Consider the following 22,111-nt stretch of genomic DNA (forward strand, 5'->3'; position numbering starts at 1 on the left):
CTCATCTTCAACAGCGAGACCCGGGATGTGGCATCGTAAGGGCAAGGGAAAGAAGCCAGGCTGGAAGAAGGTTATAAGGGCGACTTCACTGAGCTCCTATTGTGAAGTCAAGCCCTCAGCTAGGGACGTCCCATGTATCCGTGTATCCACTGGACACATATTCAACAAACATCTACAGGTATCATGCACTGTTTCAGGTGCTAGTGATACAGCAGTGAACAGAAGAGACAAGAATTCCTCCCCTCACGGAGATTTCTGTCTTGTGCATTGAGGGGTAAAGTGACGATGTCCTTCTCCTTTCGTGGAAGACAAAACTGAGGCTCAGAGAGGTTGTGATTTGTCCAAGGCCACACACTTGGGAAGTGGATTAACCTAGATTAACATCCAATTGTCTATTGCTTAGAAGTGCTGTTCTTTCCTCTGCCGCCTGGAAAGGGAGAGGGTGGAGGGCCCTGTGACTGAAAACAGCCAGACACTTTGAATGGGAGGCTGCTAACATTCAGCTGAGGTTGTGGGAGGATGCATAAACAGATGGGAGTAATGAAAAAGCAAAGGGAGATAGTAGGACACAAATGTAGTCGATACAAAAGTCAGAAAACCTAAATCCACTTATTAGCTGTGTGACTCAGCAAATCACGCTGACTAAACTTTGATTTCTTCATCTGTAAATGGAAATAACATTATTTCCTCTTGGCTACTTAATGGGAGGGTCAATGGGGTCAAATATGAAACATAAAAAATGTGAAGTGCTGACTGATGTATAGCTGCTATTAGCTTACTTTCATCATCCTAATGATGGAAATGGCCAAGTGAAATATATTCTGCAAAATGATCTCTTTCCATTTTTCCCTCTAGGTTTCTGTTCCAAGGTTTGACAAGATTCCCTGGTTTAGTGAGGCCAGCTTCATGAATAAGCCATTAGTGCTCAGTCTCCCCAAAAGGTAACAGCCCAACCACTGAGAGCAAAGATTTCAAGCAAGGTCTCATGGAAGATGATTTCTTAAGGATTAGGGACAATCATCTGAGGGACATAGCTGGTCAGTTAAGAGGCTAAGTCAAGTGCTTAAAAACCAGAAAGGAGAACTTACCCAGCAATCCAGTGCCTTCCAATGAAGGGGGTGCATGTTGGATCCCTGGTTAGGAACCTGAGATCTCACATGCCCCGGGGTGCCACCAAATTTTTTTTTTTTTAATTAACAACAATAAAACGGAAAGGGTCATGGTTTCTAACACAAAAGTGAGCCCTGAGAATTGGCCTGGCTGGAGGAGATAAGACCTCAATTAACTTCCTTCTGCTCCACTACCACTTAGCAATACAAGAAAATTTTGCCCATGGACACTGCCTTTCAAAACACTTCTATCCTCCTCATCATCTTACCTTGTCTCCCTGCTTTCATTTGAACTTTTTAAATTTTAACCATCAAAAGTCTAGAATCATAAATTCTTATCTTCATAGAGTAGCAACTTCCTATATTTTAGCTTTGAGACAATCTCCTCCAATCTCACCAAACCTCTCTCCTCTCATCTCCTTTCAAACAAATGCATGTGGAACATGTGTCTATCTTTTAAAATTGGGGGATTTCATGTGTAGGGAGTTGCCACTTGAAATAACTGAGTTTACTCATTCCTCTCCCATTTCTGATCCCCTGGTGTGATCCCCAGGTGTTACACTCTCCTCTGAAAGGGGAAATAAAAGGAAGGGTAAGTGTGAGGTTAATGTCAGGGTGAATGGGAAAAACCAGGGAAGACTGGGAGAGGACAGGCCAGGAGCTAAGTTTATAGGTACATCATAGGTGAGAAATTGGCTCCCTGGAATGTAAGGTCATTTGCTGGAAAGATAATACTCTCTGAAAAGAGCCTTTCCTCCTTTTGGTAACTTTCATGTACCCTCCTGCCCATGGATAAATGAGTCTGCATGAGAAATATTCCCTCCACATCCCCGTTTCAATAACATACACCTTTGCTTCATCTGCTGCCCTTCTTAGAAACCACATTCTCAGTCAGCAGCTAGACAGTTTTGTATATTCTCAGAAGCACCTGTAAAGTGCTTGTTGTATGGGTTTTTTTTTCCTCATAACTTGGAATATATCTAAACTCTAGCTAATGTCCTAATATAAAGCAGGCAATCTGAGATTGAATAGACCCAAAGGCTTGTTGACTAAATAAAAACACCAATGACTTAGTTCTTATTAAGAGCTGTTAGCAGTTCAAGGATCAGCATGAGTAATGACAATTTAGCATCTTTTAATTGGGGGCAGGGTACAAACTCATGTGACAGTGGTAGTCAGGTGGTCAGTGTACATGAGTGGAGCTGGCTGAAGGGAACTATAATGAAGGGGAGATCACCTCCCTTCAGGAGAGGAACAGTCAGCCTCTACCCTGGTCAATGCTGCCTGCGGGTATGTGACCCCGTCTGTATTTCCAACAGTAGCAGAAATGTGGATTTCCATGTGAAATGGGTAGTGTCTGACATCTGACTAGGGTGACATCCCGCTATCCCATCCCACCCATACCTCTTAGACCTACCCCTGCACCCGTGAGCAAAGCATCCCTGTGCACGGCTCTCTCACCCCCAGCTCCCTTTTGCCTTGATTGTACAAGCCTTTGGTGGGAGGTCGGGAGGGAGCACTGGAGAAGGCAGTGGCAACCCGCTCCAATGTTCTTGCCTGGAAGATCCCTTGGACAGAGGAGCCTGGTGGGCTACAGTCCGCGAGCTCGCAAAGAGCTGGACATGACTGAGCGACCGAGCACACCCGCAGGGAACGGGGGTGTGAAAAAGGCAGACCAAGAACGCAACTGGGCACTCTCACATGCTGTTCAGTTTCACAGACGGGTCCTGGGAGTGTCCCAGGGGCCAGCCATCTGGGGAGAGAAAGAGTAGTTTTTCCATGCAGCCAGCATGCTTGAGCCAGTTGCAAAGAGAAATCATTTGACATGGTATGGAGCTCTGCCCATGTCTGTTCTGGGAGGACTTCTCAACACCTCTGAAGAGAAATGGTGCTTACCTACTTCACAAGAGCTCTAAGATGACTGGGCAGCACCTGTGAGGTGCCCTGACTTTCAGAAGGACAAGGAAGGAATGGAAAGTCTTTTGAAAGGATTCTCCAAGTCTCAACAGTTCCTAAGGATTGGAAACCCCTTCTCTGGCCATAGCTCGGCGTTCCAAGCTGTTTATTTCTGAAAAAACCCTTTTCTAGGAACTTGGTTGGGAAGTTCTAAATGTGCTTTAGGTATTACTGAGCTTTGGACAAGCAGTTCCAACACAGAACAGTCTGAAAAAGAGAAAGGAAACTTCAGTGAAATGTACTCAGAGCACCCCTAACTGCGAGTTCTGGACACACACCTGCAGGCTTGGAGGAGGTGAGACCCAGTTCTGAGGGTCACTGCCCACAGACCCCTTCCTTCCAGGAGGGGTCTCTCTCAGGTCGGCCTGACTGTGCTGAAGCCACATCCATCATTCGTCTCAAAAGCCCTCACATCACACTGTGGTCCTGTTTGTTTAACATTCTGGAGAGCCAAAGCAGTTCTAAATGGGCCTCTGATCTCTCCTGGTCAGCATTTGGGTATCAAGTTCAAGGCCAGCTGTTCACACGGCAAACACAGAGGTGGTAAAGGAGCTGGATCAGACCCACTTCCCCACTCTCCCAGAGAAATGGTGGGAGAAATAAAACAATATATGCCTCATGAACACCATGTGCATGACTTTGTTATAAATGAACAATGGACAATGAAATCTTTCCTTATAAAAGAGGAGAGGTGTTCTTGGCAGAACTACCAGCATTCCACACGAGTTTCCATTTCTCGGAGGCCAGGGAAGGCCCAGGGCTGCACACACAGGCTGCTTACGAGGCCCAGGCCCCCTACACACCTTGGCTCCTTACAGTGTAATTAAACAACCCACAGGGGCCAGCAGGGTGGGTCACCCTAGGAAGAGAACTCTTGCTATTGCTATAGCATCTCTGCCTCACCTTCTGCCTGGAACGAAGGAATGTTCCAGAGAAGAGTATAGTTGGAGGGAGATTTACCATGACAAGAAATGGGTGGATCGTTTTATTTTTATTTTTTATTTTTTTTAAATTTTTTTATTTTTCAGTGGGTTTTGTTATACATTGATGTGAATCAGCCATAGAGTTACACGAATTCCCCATCCCGGTCTCCCATCCCACCTCCCTCTCCACCCGATTCCTCTGGATCTTCCCAGCCCAACAGGCCCGAGCACTTGATACATGCTGTTCTTTCGAAACTTCCCACCCTCCCCTTCTCCCACAGAGTTCAAAAGTCTGTTCTGTACTTCTGCGTCTCTTCTTCTGCCCTGCATATAGGGCCATTGTTACCATCTTTCTAAATTCCGTATATATGTGTTAGTATACTGTAATGTTCTTTATCTTTCTGGCTCACCTCACTCTGTATAATGGGCTCCAGTTTCATCCATCTCATTAGAACTGATTCAAATGAATTCTTTTTAACGGCTGAGTAATATTCCATGGTGTATATGTACCATAGCTTCCTTATCCATTCATCTGCTGATGGGCATCTAGGTTGTTTCCATGTCCTGGCTATTATAAACAGTGCTGCGATGAACATTGGGGTGCACGTGTCTCTTTCAGATCTAGATTCCTCAGTGTGTATGCCCAGAAGTGGTATTGCTGGGTCATATGGCAGTTCTATTTCCAGTTTTTTAAGAAATCTCCACACTGTTTTCCATAGTGGCTGTACTAGTTTGCATTCCCACCAACAGTGTAAGAGGGTTCCCTTTTCTCCACACCCTCTCCAGCATTTATTGCTTGTAGACTTTTGGATAGCAGCCATCCTGACTGGCGTGTAATGGTACCTCATTGTGGTTTTGATTTGCATTTGTCTGATGATGAGTGATGTGGAGCATCTTTTCATGTGTTTGTTAGCCATCTGTATGTCTTCCTTGGAGAAATGTCTGTTTAGTTCTTTGGCCCATTTTTCGATTGGGTCATTTATTTTTCTGGAATTGAGCTTCAGGAGTTGCTTGTATATTTTTGAGATTAATCCTTTGTCTGATCGTTTTAGAATACAGGGACAGAAGCTCCAAGAACGCAGGCCAGGCAGGAAAGGACTGCTCTTGTTAAGTATCAGTGGCTTGTGTGCAGGCCTTGCCAAGAAGGAGCTCTGGGGTACATTTCACCCATTATCTTTCTGCTTTTCTGAGCAATTTTTTTTCTTGCTTTGTTTTCACACCCTTCACTGTCTCTGACAACCTACAACTGGCATTGGTTAGTTCAAAGAAAGTGGTGAACTTCTCTGGTGGTGCAGTGGTAAGAATCTGCCTGCCAATGCAGGTATTCCATCCCTGGTCTGGGAAGATTCCACATGCCACAGGGTCACCTAAAGTCTATGTGTCACAGCTACTGAGCTCACGTGCTGCAGCTACTGAAACGCATATGCCTAGAGCCTGTGCTCCAAAACAAGAGAAACCACCGCAATGAGAAGCCGGCGCACCACAAGGAGTAGCCCCCACTCACCACAACTAGAGAAGGCTGACACAAAAGCAATGAAGATCCAGTGCAGCCAAAAATAAATTAAAAAATTTTAAGGTTAAAAAAAAGAAAAAGGGCCAGAGAAGCCAGAGTGACTAAAGAGGAGAAATTGTATGGCAGCCCCAAAATGGCTGGGGCCCTCCAGGTTCAGAGTGAGGAGCAACAGCTTGGGTGTCCCCCAGTTCTCTCTGAAGTGCCCAAGGGCCTGACACTTCACACAGGCATCTCGGTTCTAACTTGCTCTTGTTTTGTCTTCTCAGATATCCTCATTCCTCTGCCACTTTTCTGGTTGCATCCAAGAAGGGTATGAATTTGCCAATTTTGTTCCAAGTTCCAGATGTCTTATCTAAGGTACTCAATTATTTTTTAATCAAAAAGAAACCCGAGGCTATAAATAGTTCCAGGATGACAGAGTATGAATACAAAGTGTATCTTATCTCCCTAACACAGCCCTGAGTCTGGATCATCCTCAGGGTTCAGCAGAGTTTCCTTAAATGAAGTGAGTGAACACTGCCCACCCCTGCCCCATCCTGTCCTGAGTATCTTAAGGCTCCCAGGCACTAGAACCAAGAATAAAGGCATCAGGTTACAATCATCAAAAAGGGAATCCCTCCCCCCCCCCCCCCACAAAAATTTCATATTGAAGGGTCTTCCCTGAGACCTTCAAGGGACTGCTTCTCAGCCTGTGCCCAGAACCAGTCCGCCTTTCTGGAGTCTCTAACCCTTTCCCCCGACCGCCATGAAGGCCTCTGTCTCCCACCTAAGACCCCCTAAACCCAGGGAATTTCACATTAAGAGCTCCACACCTCTCCTTCACCTCGCGGAAACCTGCCACGACTGGCTGCTGGGGGACACTCCGGGACACTGTGCTTGGGGGGGCGGTTCCCATATGAGGGGTGCTGGTGCAACGAGCACCCGCCCCAGGTGGAGAAACACAGAGCACTCCGGGGGATGTGAGCCGCGTCTCCACCTGAAAAGTCCCAAGTCACACTCCCAGGGCTGCTAAAGGCGGCATGTGAAGCGCTTAGCACGGTGACCTCCGGTCAGGGGATGAACGCTCCCAGGGCCCTCGCGTTATGTGGTTGAAAGAGATGAGTGAGTCAGACGCCACCCACACAAATGAGTGGGCGCACAGGCCAGGTACCCAACCGCGGACTCAAAGAGCAAAGTCCTGGAGAGGAGGTGGCGGAAAAGGTCACCTGCGGCCTAGGGGAGGGGCGAGGGAAGGATGCGAGAAGCAGTGGCACCTGCACTGGATCTGGAAGATATTATTTCCACCTGAGGAGGAAGGGCCGGGGTTGGGGCCGGGGTGCGGGGTGGCCAAGACTTGGAGCCTGGGCTTGCCGCCAGAGCATCCAGGAATCCGGCCGGCGAGAGCGCGGGCCCGAGTGGGAGGGACTCAAGGAGGCGGGTGGACCCCGCCCAGGCACGAAGGGGACGTTCCAGGTCTACAAGCGCGGGAGTGGCGGGGTCAGGGCTGTGCTTGAGAGTCAAGCACGAATCCCCCGAACACCTTAGGCTGGACGGGTAAATAGGTAAGAAAGGCACGGAGGGGCCTGAGCGGAGCGTTGACCCCTTGGTTGCTGCAGTGCCAGCAAGAAGTCTTCCAGTCACTCAGTCTCTGCAGTTCTTCCTGAGACAGGCTCTCCACTGCCACCGAGCGCCTGCTCTTCGCGGGTTTGCCCTGGGTCTCCGCGCACCGTGCCATCCTAGGCGCTAAGGCTCTAAGGAGGGGGAGGAAAGCATCATGAGGGAGAGGCCAGGTTTAGGATTTCACGACTGCAATACTCCGATATGACCACTAGATGGAAGCCAAGAGCAACAGCTCCCGCGGCCTGCCTTGCAGGCTGAGCCGGGAGGCTGGTTTCTGAGCAGACCCGGAAGGTCACAAGTCCATCGCTCCTGCTGCGACAGGAGACTCAGTTACCTCACCCACACCCTCACCTCCACCTTGTCAGAGACTGACCCTCCACCAGCGAGCGTGTGCACGTGCGTGCGCGGCTGTGTAGGCCAAACAGGTGTAGGGGAGGCAAAATTTTACCTTTGCCGTCTTAGGGTTTGGGGCTGAACTAGAGATTTAAAGGGACAGACTTATGGGAGAAAAAATTATTTACTATAAGTTTTATGTGAAACAGGAGCCTTCATGAGAAAATGAAGGCCCAAAGTAGCAAAACCTGAATGTTTTTATAGTAGGTGTCAAAATAGACAGTTGTGCAAGAGTAAACTGTGAGGAGGCTGAAGGAGAACAATTATTTTGAAAAGGTCGGTACAGAATTCTCTTGGCTTCACTTCTTGTCCTTGAAGATAAGAACGTTACTTTTCTTCTGATATTAGGTCATCTTGTATATGCAGTTTTATCTCCTTTTAGGAAGAAAAGGAAGCGGTTAGACCTCTTTTCTTGCATGTGCTGTTTTTACAGAGCATCTTAGCTCAAAACAAGGCTTAGGCCAACGTGGCAGGTTTGGGGGAGGCATAGTCTGCCACCCTTCTTAGGGCCCTGGGATCCCTGTTCTCTTAGGGCAGCCGGTGGGTACCTCATATCAGATCTGAATTCAGCGCCCAGAGTCAATGGCGAGCCTGAGGCCTGCATGTGTGTGTGCTGCTCCTTTCTAGAGAGAAGCTGTGTTCTATCTCATGGGAGTGGAATGTGCTGTCTCTCTCTTCCTTCCTTCCCCCACACCAGGGACCTGTCAGGAGGCTGTGGTAGCCCTGAGATCCTGTCCCCAGGGCACAGGTGCAAAGGTCCTGCCACCTGGCTCCCTTCATCCTCATCATCACGGGTCAGAAGGCATCGCTTTGAACATCCACATTCCAAGTGGCCTTTGCTGCCCAGGAGCAGTCCCGGGCCAGGGGCAAGTGTGTGTATGTCTGGAGCAGGACGCCTGAGTGCATCACCAGAGAGACAAAGAAGCAGAGGCTCACGGACAGAAAGATAGGGAGAGGGAGACAAAGAGCAAGAGAGCAGAAGCCAGACACACAGAAGGGTCCGGGGCAACAGACGCCAAAAAGGAATCAAGGGAGGAGAGATGGAGCTCACAGAGAAGAAAAACAGAAAATGAAGACCGAGAGATGAGGCCTGACCGTGTGCCCGTTTAAACACCTGTGGGGCAGCTCTTCACCAGGCTGGGCTTTCACCTGCCTGTGCCAGGCATGCACTCGACTCCTCCGGATTCCGTGAGAGAAGAACGTGACCACGGTAATTGGATAATTGAGGCCAGGAGGTGACTTACTCAGAGCTCACAGCCCAGCAGAGCGAACATGGAGGCGATCAGGGAACCATGGCAGGAGCCCTTTTGCCTGCTTACTGGGTGGGCTGTGACCCAGTCTCCCCCCAGCGCTGCACCATGGAGTGTGAAGTACCACCCACTCCCTCCATTCCTGCCCCATCCCCGTCTGCTCTCCTTGACTGGCTTTGTTGTTCCAGTCTAACAAGTCAGAGGGAAGGGGAGAACATTATTCATGTTGCTTTTGGCAGACTTGTGACAAAAAGCCCTCATTAACAAACACTGTCCAGCAGCAGAGATGTGGCTGGGAACACTATAGGAGGCAATTCCCATTTTCTGAGAACTCTTATTTCTCTGTCATCGACTCTCAGTTTTTGCAAATTCATGACCCTTCACATACACCTCATTCCTTCTCCTGTTTGTGTTGATCAAACACGTATAACCACAAATCCAAGCTTTAAAGAACTAACCTGAAATAATGATCTAGATCTAAATAATGATCTAAATAATGAAATGAAAACCACGTTTAATAAGTCCGGAAGATAGTTACATGACTGTTGATCATTTCGTGTATGTTTGAAATTTTTCCTAGTGAGCAGTAAGAGTACCTCTTAAACTATGCTCACTTTTGTTCTTTGAGATGGTTGGTATTGTCCGAGAGCAGGGAAATGTATAATTATGATGGGGGCTTTTTGTTTGAATATTGAACGTAGTTCTCCTACTGTTACTTTTTGGCTTCTAAGGGCTGCAGGACTCATCATGTCCTGATATGGACACTAAGAGTGCTCTCTGCCCCTGGGAAAGGTAGTCTTTCTTTGACTCTTTACTCAAAGAACTTTCTGGATGACAGAAACTACATGTATGGACTGCTGGACAAATCTCTTAACCTCTCTGAGCCACAGTTTCCTCACTGTGTCCACTGAAAGGGTGGAAGTAGGTGATGGTTGATGAGGTGTCTCAGTTAAGGCAGGAGTGAGCAGGAGGAAAGGAAGACAGGTGTGGGGCGAGAAGATAGGAGTCAGGCCTGTCAGTGCCCCTCGAATCATGTTTGTGATGGATATTTTTAAAATCGCCATCTGGTGCTTACATTTTTCAGTTTTTGTTAGGTGGACAGGTGTGTGTCTGAAAGAGAGCGAGAGACCAAGAGAGGAAGAGGGAAGGAGAGGGAGAAAAAAAATTCTCTTTTTTTTTCCCCCTCTAAGATTCAAGGAGGCCCAGCACTTTGGCCACAAGCCAGAGTCCAGGGGCCTCAGCAGACAGTAAGCTCAGATAAGAGGCTGTTCCCAGGTGTGAGGTGTGGGGCGCAGGCTTTGGCCCTGGGGGTCAGCTGAGCTCTGCATAACCTTGGCCGGGCTCTCCTGTCACCCTGCCGGTGCTGTCCTGAGAACAGCTGCTCAGGAAATGAGAGCCCCATGGACGTTTCAGAGCCTCTTTCCCTGATGGCTGTGACTTTGCACAAAAGAACACAGAATCCCAAAGAGTCTGCGTTGGTGTCTTTATAGACCGGCCAGGCAGGATTGCTCATCACGGCCACCTCCCACACTGCACAGACACCCCTCTACCCCCCAGCCCCCCACCTCCAGGCCCTTGCCTGCCTCTCCAGGTGAGGAGGGATGCAGTGGCTCTTCTGGGGGCAAGGATTGGCTGACAGTGAGTCTCAGGTGGTAATACCGCCACTTTTCTGGCAGAGTGCCTGAAGCCACACATCAGAAACTGGTTCTTTCTGTCCCTAGAAAGCGTGGGCAGGATGAGAGTTGGCCTCTGGCCTTTTGGCCATAGAGACCGGCAGCAGCAGCCGCAGCAGGGGACTGGGAGGCCCAGAGCGTTTCAGGGATTGCCCAGTCAAGCACAGCGCCAGGTCTGGAACCGAGCAATTTGCCTGCTAGCCTTGGCTTTTCTAAGAACCTTGTGTCCATGAATTGGTTGCACACAAACGTCCTGTAATGTTCCCCTGAAGAAAGTGCTATTACAATAATGATCTTTGCACACATCTGTCTTGTGTTCTAGAGATTTATGGACATACTTGTATGCTAGTCATGTCTATATACCTGATAGTTTAAAATGCTTACACTGACTCATTCGTTCAACCAACATGTGTTGAATGCCCACTGTGCGACACAGTAGGTTCTAGATTCCGGTACTACTTTGGGTCAGTGGTGATTATCAGTACTTCCCTTTGAAACTTGTATTTGTCACCGTATGTGTTTGATCAACATGAAACAGGAGAAGGACTTAGGAGATGCAGGATAGTTGCTCTAGTGATCACAGGCTGTCAAAACTTGGGAGGCAATGAGAAGGAAATAATAAAAAGAGTTCTCTGTGGTGAGAAGATTGGAAATCAGCCTCTTATATATCCAAAGATGTGTGAGATACATTCTTGCTCTTAGGAGGAAACAAACATGCTAAAAAGAAAACAGAATAACAGCACAAATTGCAACAAGAGTTATACTAAATCCCTGATGCAATCTGAGAGGCAGGCACCCAGGTAAGGGAGTCAGGAGAAAGACTTTCTGAGAAAGAAACGTCTAAGCTAGATTGTACAGGATAAGGAGTTGCCAAAGCCAGATCAAACAATATATATGACATGTTTTTCCCTCAAATTCCCAAGGATGACAGTCCTCACAGTGTGGGACTCGGGTCACAAGTCCAGATGTTAAATTAGCAAGCTCCTGCCGGGCACCTGGTATGCTTGTCGCTTGATTCAGATGAGTCCTGTGACTCCAATCCCTGAGGGCTCTAGTGTTTTCTTCTGCAGACACCGGAAGTCTGCAAGAGGGGCAGAATCAACTGCAGGAAACACAAGCACCTGCTTCTAACTCTACTGAAAACAAACCTGCTGAGGACCCTCCCACCCCACCTCCGCCCATCCACGTCTTCCTCGTCCTTTCAGACCAAGCACAGATGCCACTTTCAGAAGCCCCTGCTGAGTCCTCCAAGGGGACACAGTCCCTCTCTTTGCTGAAGGCCCAGAAGTACCCTTGCTTCTTCAGTGATGCCTAGCACATCCAGCCTTGAATCGCAGTTTCAGAGAGGTGTCTTAGTCTCAGAACTCAAAAGACATGACGGACAGGGGGAGAAGCCTGGGCCCCGGGAGGTCCCATGCCCAGGATATCTGGGAAGAGAAGGTAGAAGCTTGAATGGGCACAGAAGAGCAGAGGAGTCAGCCCAGGGTCGGGGTGAGGTTTGCAGGGGGTCCTCTCCAGCCTCTTCTCACCCCTCCCTCCTCCCACACACAACTGGCCATTCCAGGCTGTCCTCACTTACCTGAAGTGGATTTGCCAGGTCTTTCTTCCAAGTCACTGCGCAGTGTTCCTAGGTTGGAGCACCGCCCGCTCTCCTTGCTCACCACCTCCAGCACCTACCCAAGCACTGCCTGTTCTTTCAACCCGCCTCAGAGCTTTCTTGTGACGCCCCACCCCCACCAGGGGAGCTCAGGCCTCCTTTTCGCTCCCGTGGCCTCAGCGTCTTTCTGCCTTCAACACTGGCACACGTCTTGGTACCCAAACACTGGGTGCTGAGCAGGTAGTGGTCAGAAATGGTTTCTTCTTTACCTCCACATCCTCAGTACCTGGGGTTCCCTGGTGGCTCAGGTGGTAAAGAATCTGCCTGTAATACAGAAGACCCGGGTTCGATCCCTGGATCGGGAAGATCCCCTGGAGGAGGGAATGGCAACCCACTCCAGCATTAATGAATGGACAAATACATGAGTCTGTATTCTTCCCTGGTCTTCCTTTAGGCCAGAAACCTCTTATTCATCTTTGTGACCCCATCTCAGCGCCCTCCACGCGGTGGCATCACAATGAAGATTTGTGGCTGAATGAATGGATTAAGTCATTTCCAGTCATGCTTTCACATGCCAACCCACAGTGTGGGAATACTGACTCTTTGAAAATGGACTATAAACATGAAATGTATTTTAAATATTTGTCAGAAGAATCCAACATGGTGCATACTTTATAGTCCTCAGACCCCTCGTAATGCCTCACCCAAGCGTATCTCATGGAACAGTCCGGTAAAGGTCACCTTAGGGGCACGCCGCAGGCACACCCCTGCCACACAGGTATATCCCCATCTTCCTGTTCTGCACACCTGTCTGGACAGCAGGAACGTGTCACCTGTGGTGACAGATCACCAGGTCAATCAAATGAAAGAAAAGCCTTCAGTTGGCAGTAACTGTCTGCTTGTCTCTGTGCCCCTCCTCTCCCCTGTATCTATGCTTCCTAAGACTTTATCTCAGGACTCTGGTGACAGTGTGAACAGGAAAGAGTAAGAGAGAATCCCCACACGGGATGCTACCTCAAGTTGCCATCTGTTCCCTAACCAAGCTTTCACCGGCTATGCAAATGAGAAGCCTGCGTTTCGGGTGGAAATGCGCCGAAGCCCACCCTTTCCCCTTTCAGCAGAAGTGGGGTCCAAAAGAAAGCAGTGTTTACAGTGAGCAGACGGGCGGCCCCACTCTCCCTCTGCTGGTGGTTTCTTTGCCTCTCTCCTCTGGGGAGGGATGGGGCTCAGGACCCACACACCGGCTCCGGTTCTGCCCAGGTCTTGATCACGGCTCTCGGGTGGTGCAGAAGGGCCACGTGGTAGCAGGCAGTGTACGCTTGAAAGCTGACATCGCCCCAGAGTGAAGGCCTGACCCGAGAGGATAGGATTTCAGAGGGACTAGAGAAAGCAGATTTGCAGCAGAGAAGTCTTCTATTTGTTTTTCTCAGGCCATTGGAGGTCCTCAACTAGTCAAGATGGTGGGACTTGTGTATGAAATATAGAAAGTGTCACCTATAAGAGAGGAAGGCCCCTCACACTGAAAAGAGGGACCTCACTGGATTTCAGCCCCCAGGCCCACCCTGCCCCACCCCAACCCCTGCCAGCTGTCTTACGCCTGTGCCACTGTATGCCTGCGCCCGAGGCCACTGTTTAGTCTGTGGTTCACTCTCCAGTCTGAACCCTGTCCGAGCCTAACATCCATCCTGGGCACAGCTGGGACCAGAGTGTTCATCTCTCTTTTGTGGCAGAAGTAACTGTTACTCCTCCCACCCCTCCACCCCTTCCCCACTTCTTTGCTACCCAGGTTCCTCACCTCTGTCTGTCTCTGTCTCTCCCTGCAGGCCGGGTGGAACCAGAACCAGAACGACCCCACACTGATCAGAAACAAGCAGCTGTGCTCCACGTGTCGAGATGTGAAGATGGTAGGTGAGGGGATGGCAGGTGTGGGCATGGGTGTCCCCAGGGCACAGCACTACGCCTTCCGCACCAAAGCCCAGCAGAGAGACCAGGACGGAGCCTGGCAGGAAGGGCCACAGATGGGCAGCTGCTATCCTGGGAGCAGCATCACCTTACATGGTAAACCTCCCCATTTACAACAGACCACAGGCTTGAACCAGAGGGGAAGAGAGGAGTTGAGCTGCTTTGCTTGGACTCAGGTGACTACCCTATAGAGGTGCCAGAGGTTATATAGCCTCTCTTCTGCCTTAACATGTCTCCAACACAACACTGCAGCATCACAGCCATGAAACAAGCAGCTTCATCCTGGGCTTTGTCATACATTCAGTCATGGCCTCAGTGGTGGTGGAGCTGGGGAGAGAATCTCTGGTACTTCCTGGCTACAGGTGATTGTTTGTTACTGGTGGTGGGGAATGGTGGGTGGGGGGAGTTTTAGGAAAGGAAAGGCTATCAGGGGGATGTGGGCATCTCAAGAACAAAGCTCTGACATCTGAGTTGCTAAAGAAAGAGGTGTGTTTCAGGAGGGAGGCTGTACGTGTTGGAATTAAGACTTGGGTCAGTGTAGGAAGCAGGGTTAGGGGCCTTCAGAGAAAGCATCAGGCTTGGATTGAAGGTTAATTCCGTTGAATGGTTAGGTTTGGGAAGCATCTCTTCAATTCTGATCCTCCTTTGACTCAGGGAGGATGGTGAGGCTAGTTGTGCAGAAACAGGAAAGGGGCAAGGAGTAAAGAGAAACAGGAGGCATGAGAGAGGCTCCTTTGATGAGTTCACAGTGAAAATGCTTCCACCAAGCAAGTGTTTCTCTGGGTTTGTGAGTTTGTCATGTATGATTTGGAAGTGTCACTGAAGCTACCAACAAAGGTGTACCTGGATGTTACGACCTCCATTCACATTCTGCATAATTAGGATCACAGTATTCAATATCAGCATTGGCTGGGGGCTGGGAAATTGGGATTAGAATTTCTCCTGGTCTTATTTCTGGAATCACTTGTGTCTACGTTTAGAAGGCCCTGACCCCAGACCTAAGCGGGCCCTGGCCAGTTGGCTCCCTGGGGACCTCAGCAGCTGTTCTCTCTCACAAGACCTCTTTTCTGACCTTCACTTTTGCCCAGACCAGCCCTGAGTAGAAGCACACAGCATAGTTTTATCGGAATGCGCAAAGGAAGGGCCTCAGATGCAAAAGTGCCCAAGGGCCCTTACCTATTGCTGTCAGAACTGGGGTTCTCAGAGCCTAGGGGAAATGAAAAGAGGTTAGAAAATAAGTGCAAAATGCTCTTGGCTCACTGTGTACAGTAGCAGCTCCACTTCCTTCTCGGCGGGGACTGGGGCAGGGACTGCTTTGTCACTGAGACCCCTCCACTCATGGGGTAGAGCGGAGATGCTGGAAAGGTATAAAAAGACTCGTAGGAGACGTGGGTCCAATCCCTGGTCAGGAACTGAGATCCTGCATGCCATGGGGAAGGGCCAAAAAAGGCAACTCATAAAAATAGAAGGCACTTCCTCAACTTGATATGGGGTGTCTACCAAAACCCACGACTAACATCAGACTTAGTGAGGAAAGACTGGGTATTTTCCCCTGAGATCAGGGACAGACCTGGATATGTACCCTTGCCTCTTCTGTTCACCACTGAGTGTTCATTCTAGTCAGGAAAATTAAGGCAAGGAAAAGAAACTGAAATTAGAATAAAAGAAATTAAAATTATGAAACATAAAACCATATTTCAAATGATGTGATTTTATATATAGAAAACCCTAAGGGATCCACAAAACATTTAGTAAAGCTAATAAATGAGTACAGCAAAGTTATAGGACACAAGATCTGTGTACAAAAACTAATTTTATTTCTAGGTGAACAATGAACAATCCAAAAATGAAATAAAGAGAACTATTCCACTTATAATAGCAGCAAAAAATGAAAATAGGAGTAAATTAAGAGAAAGGAGAAAATTATATATGAATGACTCATTAAATGCAACTTGAGTTTGCTAAGATGGTATGTTATTTCTATAACTTAGAGTGCAGTTTGGGGCATTGTTCTACATGAGACTTTCTTCCATAGGTGCAACCAAAAACTCTGATAATCCCAGATGATCTGAAACTATCCTTTGCAAATATTATGAATCATAGGTAAGTTAAAGATTTAAATCAGGACACAGATTTATGTCTAATTATATTCATTTGGGGACATAGGATAGTGGGTTGAGAAATATAATAAGTAAAATGTTTAGGAATGCTTAAGCAATGAGTTTCTTGAGTGGTTTCATTTTCTGGTTAAACTATTAATACACAGTTAGACCAAAAAATAGTTGTTTTTACCTTATTCCCTAAACAACTATTAAAACTACTGTACCAACTGTAATCTTCCTTTCTACCTTCATAGGACCTGTACAAGGCATAGAATAGATTTGTTTAATAACTTAGAACTAAACACAAATTTTCCATGTAGATGACATATCTAATTCATAAGATATGAAAGATCATACATCATTTCTCTTGGGACTGGGACAGCCTCTAATACGTTCCAGTGACTAAAATTACTGTTATCCGTTCCTTTTGTTGTCATTTGCTGCTTTCTTACCAAGATCAGAAGTAATGTACAGTCAAAGTTTGATTGGTTGGATTTTGGGATTTTTTCCTGCATGTTACTACCAGACAGGGAAGAAGAATTCAGTTTTCATTTTTTTAAAAAAAAACTCAAAACACGGAGTCACCCTGGATAAGGCACCAAGATAAGTGAACTTGCCTTGCAGTAGATGGTTGAAATGTAAGCCTGCAGTGACCCTTACATATCCAAGAAGTTATATGTGATCTAATGACAATCATTAACTTGTTTCCTTTACAGAGAGCAATGGTGTGGGAAAATAAATAGGCCCTTTTGTAACCTAGGATGGATAGTAGTAGATGTTATATTTCTCTGTATGAGTTCAGGGCCATTTATACAAACTAAGACGTGGACTCAGATGCATCAAAACCATGTCCTGGCCCAAGTAGACATGGTGATGGTGGAAATGGACATTTAAATGTGACAGGCTCCAGCACTGACATTCCCTGCATCAACTCTATACTTAATAAGTGCTCTTAGATCACAATAAATGTAACTCTCATAAATATTCTTTACAGATTTTAAATGGAAAATTGAACTATTTAAACATAGGAATTTCTTAGCTAAAGTTCATTCTTCTATGAAAGAGATTTTTGAAAAGTTTTGACTCAATTTATTTATCGTGTATATTTGGTACTTTAAAGAAAGTCTCAAATCCTGAGACATTATATTTTTTTTAAAAAAACAAGGTCTTCTTCCTTTAAAGCTTAGAGTGAAGGCTAAACCAATTCTAAAATCATGTCAATCCCAGTAGTATTAGATTGGCCATTTTTAGTTTTTAATAAAATGAAGGAAAGCACCCTACTCTGTTTGAGACTGAGCTTGTGTGACTATAAAGTAAGATCCTGGTTCTGTTTGTAGCTTATAATTTCTCTCCTCACAGTCTCTAAGTATCACTATGCATATAGGCTGATGGAATTGTCTTCATTGAAATACTTTTAAGAGACTTCAATTATAGTCATTGTGGGAATTAAATGATGTTTGTTGATTGGAAGGAATGAAGGAAAGAAAGAAGGGAGAAAGGAAAAGACAGGGAAATAAGTATAAGCAGATAGATATATATTTGTTGTATTATAGTATAGACAGTTCTTAAACTATTGTCTTACAAACACCACCTTCTTGTTTGCCAAAAATGGACAAGTAAAGGTATTTTTCTTTTTCTTAGTCCCAGTGAATCCTCCAATGGAGATTTAATAAAATTAACTAGCTGGATTGGCCGTATTTTTGGTAGCAAAGTTAAAATAATCTTGGAAAATCTTTGTTGAAATAGATACCAAGAAATGAATGTAGAGGTGTAGCTTGCCCATCCAAGTTTACAGATTGGTCAATCTTTAGAAGTAAAACAACTTAAAATAATGTAGAAACGGTTTGGGGCTTCCCCGATGGGTCAGTGGGTCAAGAATCTGCCTGCCAGTGCAGGAGATGCCAGAGACGTGGGTTCGATTCCCGGGTCAGGAAGATCCCCTGCAGAAGGAAATGGGAACCCACTCCAGTATTCTGCCTGGAAAATTCCATGGACAGAGGAGCCTGGTGTCTACCGTCCATGGGGTTGCAAAGAGTTGGACATGACTGAGCAATTGAGCACCTTTGGTTGAAAGTCATTTCCAATCTTAGCTTCCATGAAAAAAATAGGCAGTGGTCAAGACATTTTCTCCAAAATTAGAAGATTGTAATAAAAATATGCTCAATTTTGCGCTTGAAAGGTAGATTGGAAGTGTTGTTATGTTTATTCTTAAGAACTGGAGGATTCTTTCCTTAATTCCTTCTGTTTTCAGACTGTACATGTTCTGACAGTGAAATAAAATACTTTTTTAAATGCAGCTTTTATCAAAATCCATGAAAATAGCACTTAAGTAAAAAGAGCTTCTGAAGTAGTGGTCTTTGACCAGTCGTCTCACACTGTAGCCCGGTGGTCTGAACAGCAAGTTAGCAGGCGCTGGGTTCGAGAGCCCATCTGTATTTTAAAATTTATAAAGACACATTCCTTTCTGCCAAGCCCTAGCCAAATCACTAATGTGTATTCTTGCTTCTTCCTATCAGAATGATGAGCCTCCATCTGCCAAAAGCCCAGACTGTACCCAAACGTTCTCGTGGTGACATCCTAACAGGTTTGCCTTCTTTTGGGGTACTTGCAGGGGGAAACCTACCACCCTCATGGTAACAGAATGAAAAGTTTACTGCCTAAGATAATTTCTGAATTTTTTGAACAAATTCCCATTCTCCATCCCTTCTCTTTCACGTGCTGCTTGTTGACCTGCTTCGGTGGGTCACAGCCCCCCCTTCCCTCCAGCCCTCCCCGTCCCCTCTTCAACCCTCACTTGGCCTTGTCCCTGGTGTGTTCCTTCCTGGGTCCTGTCTCCATGCCACGTGGCTCTGCCCCATTTAAAGAGCCCCCTAATCCACTTGCTGAAGAATATCTATAGATAGTTCCCTTCTCAGCAGTCCTAACAGCCCCAATTAAGGGGAGAAAGGCTGTATGTCCCCACACCGCTGGGATGGCCATACCAAGCCCCGAGCCCTCCCTCCCACAGGCTCCTTGGAACACCTGTCTTCTCCTGGCAGCTGCCCAGGGCTATTCTTACATTCACTCACTGGTAATAGAATAAAAGGATAGCAACTCTATCTCTGGCTTCAGCATTGACATAAGTCTTATCTTTCAGAGAAACCAATACAGGGCTGGTGAAGGAGGGGTGGGTCATTCTTTGGAGTGATGTAATTTACGGGTTTGATGCAGCAGAGGCTGTCACTTTATGTCCGTATTTTCATCTGCTCCAGATTACCTGAAGCCACTTTCAGTTTTTCTTTTGATACACACAGTAGGGAAAATCAAGATCACTTTCTTTACTTCATACTGACGGGAAAGTCTAAGCTCTCTCCTGGAAGGTTGCAGGGGAGTTAGAGCCAGAATTGAACTGAGAAGACATCAGAAAGGAAATTTGAGGACAGAAAGGGTATCTTGAAGGAGTGTCAAAAGGGAGGACCGGACACTAAGGGGACAGCTGAGGTTAGGAGATTTCCACTCTAGTGGGTCTCCAATCCCTTCTTATGTATACAGAAATATTGGCCTCTCTCCTGCCTGTCATTTAGCCAAAGTGGACTGAAGAGCCAAGAGTTAAGCGCATCCTTCATGAAAGTTCCCCCATCTGCCTGCAGCCACCTCATTCTCTTGAAACCTCGTGAGTGCTGGGCGAATGAATGCATGTGAGGCTGGTTTCAGGGTTCTGTCTTACCAGCCGCACTTTCATTTTGAGTTTCCCTTAAGCCTGGATTTTTTTCAGGTCTGCCTCACAAAGGATGAAACCTACATGTGCGCACACACTCACGTATACTTACTTGGCCTTCCCTAAGCAAAAATGTTTATTTTCTGATTTTACAGCACAATGTGATAAGATACTTCTCATGAATTTATTAACCCTGGGGATATATTTTCAACTACCAATATAAGAGCTAGACTTGATGAATGTAGATCACATTAAGTTCTCAATAGACATGGTTCTTGCCCATTGTATTCATCCAAGAACCTCAGTCTTGGAGGTAGGACTTCAGAGAGTGCTTTTAGAGCTGAGACTTGGTAGATTGATAGTTGATTCCAGTTGCAACCCTTCTGAGCTTAGCTTTGCTCTTGTGTATGCTTTCTGAGGTTAAAAAAAAAGGTGCCTAGGAGCAGAGAGACCTGGGTTTAGATCCTGCTTGCTAGACAGGTTTAGCTATCTTGTTGAAACTCTCTGGGTCTCTATGTTTCTACCTTTAAAACCAAAGAAGCATTTTGCCCACTCCCACCCCTGAGAGCCAGACACTCAGTACCAGCAGGCTTCACTTTTGATCGGCCCAGAAAAGCTGCTGACACTGCCCCAGTCCCACTGGTTTATACAGCTTAGTGTTGCATAGCCTGTGGACATGCTACAAATACCAAATGGCTGAGTCATCCCAGAAAACATCACTGCCAGTGACTGCCCAACTCATTTTGTTAATCATGACAGTAATCCCTAGTATTTTTCTGGATTCAGCTAAATTTCATAGGTCCTCAATAATTACTAGTGAGAACTAAGTAAATGGAAAGAGCCTATCTCTATTAAGTGATGGGATTTCTTCATCTTGACTTTGGCCTTGAGTCCAGAGTTCCATAAGACTCACAAGCTCTTGTCCATAAACACTGGTACAGCTGCTAACCACCTGACTTAAGTCTACAACCTGGGCTGGTCTACGACTCCACCAGGGCTAAGATGTGACACGAAGAGTTAGGATTAAAGAGATCTGGCTTCTGATTCTTAGTTTATCATGACCCTATACCTCGGCTTCCTCTTCATTACAGTCATGACACTGAACTGTTTTGTGATCTTCTGACATCTCTTAGCTGTCATTCACCTCGACCAAGGAGATTTTCCAGGGAATGCAGGACACCAGTTCCCTTAGTCATTCAGTGACTTCCGGTGAGAATATGCTATTTTAGGCACTGATGTACTCTCCTTCACAATGAGCGTTCACAAAAATTTTGAAGAAACTAACTATCTGTAAATAAACTGATAACCAAAGAAGAGGTCAGGATGGTAAGCATTTTAAGGAGCCCTAAAATAAATTATTTCATAAAATGAAGGTTCCTTTTGAAATACAAGTGCATTTCCCCTACTGTAGGCTTTCGTAAGATCACGTTTGTTTATTTGAAGAGCAGAACCACACATGTGTCCCTGAAAAGTCTTCTGAGGATTGTATCCTCTTTTCCCTTTAACTCATGTTACAACTCCAGTTGCACTTTCTCTTCATTTATAATTTAATTGGCAGTCTCTCTGAATATTTGAGTTTCATTTCTAAACACTCTTTTCTGACCTCTTTCACCAAGATATGTAAAAGCTTAAGTGTGGTGGGGTAAGATGGTTCTGTTAGGATTTTCATGTGAATCTTGAATCTATTTTATAAGGTTGAGAACTCCTTGGTGACACTGGTTATTTTGAGTGTATTTTAAAAATAGAATCTAAGGAGCCCTTCTCCTTCCTTCTTGCTCTGTTCTCCAGAGAACGTTCACTACAGACTGCCCATTCTGGGCCCCAGGACAGCTGTCTTCCACGGACTGCTGTCAGATGCCTACGAAACCCTGAAAGAGACACAACTCTCTTCCTTGCCCAGAAAAGAACCAGTGGGCAAAGCAGTGAGTCAGTGAGTGGTGGGAACTCATCACCTTCCAGATGCTGAGAGAGAAAGCCACCTCACCAAGTGAGTTTCTGACACTAGTGCCTTCACGTCACTTCCTCTTAGTATGAAAAAGGTGACTCAATTTTGCCTTCCTAACCATTGTTAAAATTCTAGTTCTTACCATTATCTTCTCATTTCTCCTAAAGAGAAAATTGTTTAATAGACATGATTATAAACCTGTGATGATTAAAATGGAACATTTTGAGTGTCATTCATTTTATTTTGCTAAAGAGTCTCTATAATAGACAACAGTTTTCTATGTCTAAGACATGAATTTTCTGTGAAAATCATTTCTTCTTTCAGGACAGAGGGCCAGAGATGGTTTCAGGAGGTCAGCATGATAAGAATAAAAGAGAGAAATGGTGGTCACC

At 46.3% G+C, this 22,111-nt stretch overlaps 1 protein-coding gene across 1 annotated transcript; it reads left to right on the top strand.

Moving 5' to 3' along the window:
* The first annotated feature begins 25 nt into the window (after positions 1-25).
* On the top strand, positions 26-21,902 carry C5H1orf105 (chromosome 5 C1orf105 homolog). Its single transcript, XM_065937132.1, has 7 exons — positions 26-178; positions 856-941; positions 5,768-5,858; positions 13,837-13,917; positions 16,011-16,078; positions 18,594-18,661; positions 21,563-21,902. Exons 1-7 carry the CDS (start codon positions 26-28, stop codon positions 21,706-21,708), a joined length of 693 nt encoding a protein of 230 aa, XP_065793204.1. The 3' UTR covers positions 21,709-21,902.
* Positions 21,903-22,111: the final 209 nt, after the last annotated feature.

This window comes from Muntiacus reevesi, chromosome 5 (assembly GCF_963930625.1).
Source record: "Muntiacus reevesi chromosome 5, mMunRee1.1, whole genome shotgun sequence".
Classification (NCBI taxonomy): Eukaryota; Metazoa; Chordata; class Mammalia; order Artiodactyla; family Cervidae; genus Muntiacus; species Muntiacus reevesi.

What these genes read in the sequence shown, in the direction of transcription:
- C5H1orf105 (XM_065937132.1), top strand. Translation starts at nt 26, where the DNA reads ATGTGGCATCGTAAGGGCAAGGGAAAGAAGCCAGGCTGGAAGAAGGTT. An exon ending in GTGCTCAGTCTCCCCAAAAG is followed by an intron (nt 942 to 5,767) that starts GTAACAGCCCAA and finishes TTGTCTTCTCAG; the next exon opens with ATATCCTCATTCCTCTGCCA. An exon ending in TCGTGGTGACATCCTAACAG is followed by an intron (nt 18,662 to 21,562) that starts GTTTGCCTTCTT and finishes TCTGTTCTCCAG; the next exon opens with AGAACGTTCACTACAGACTG.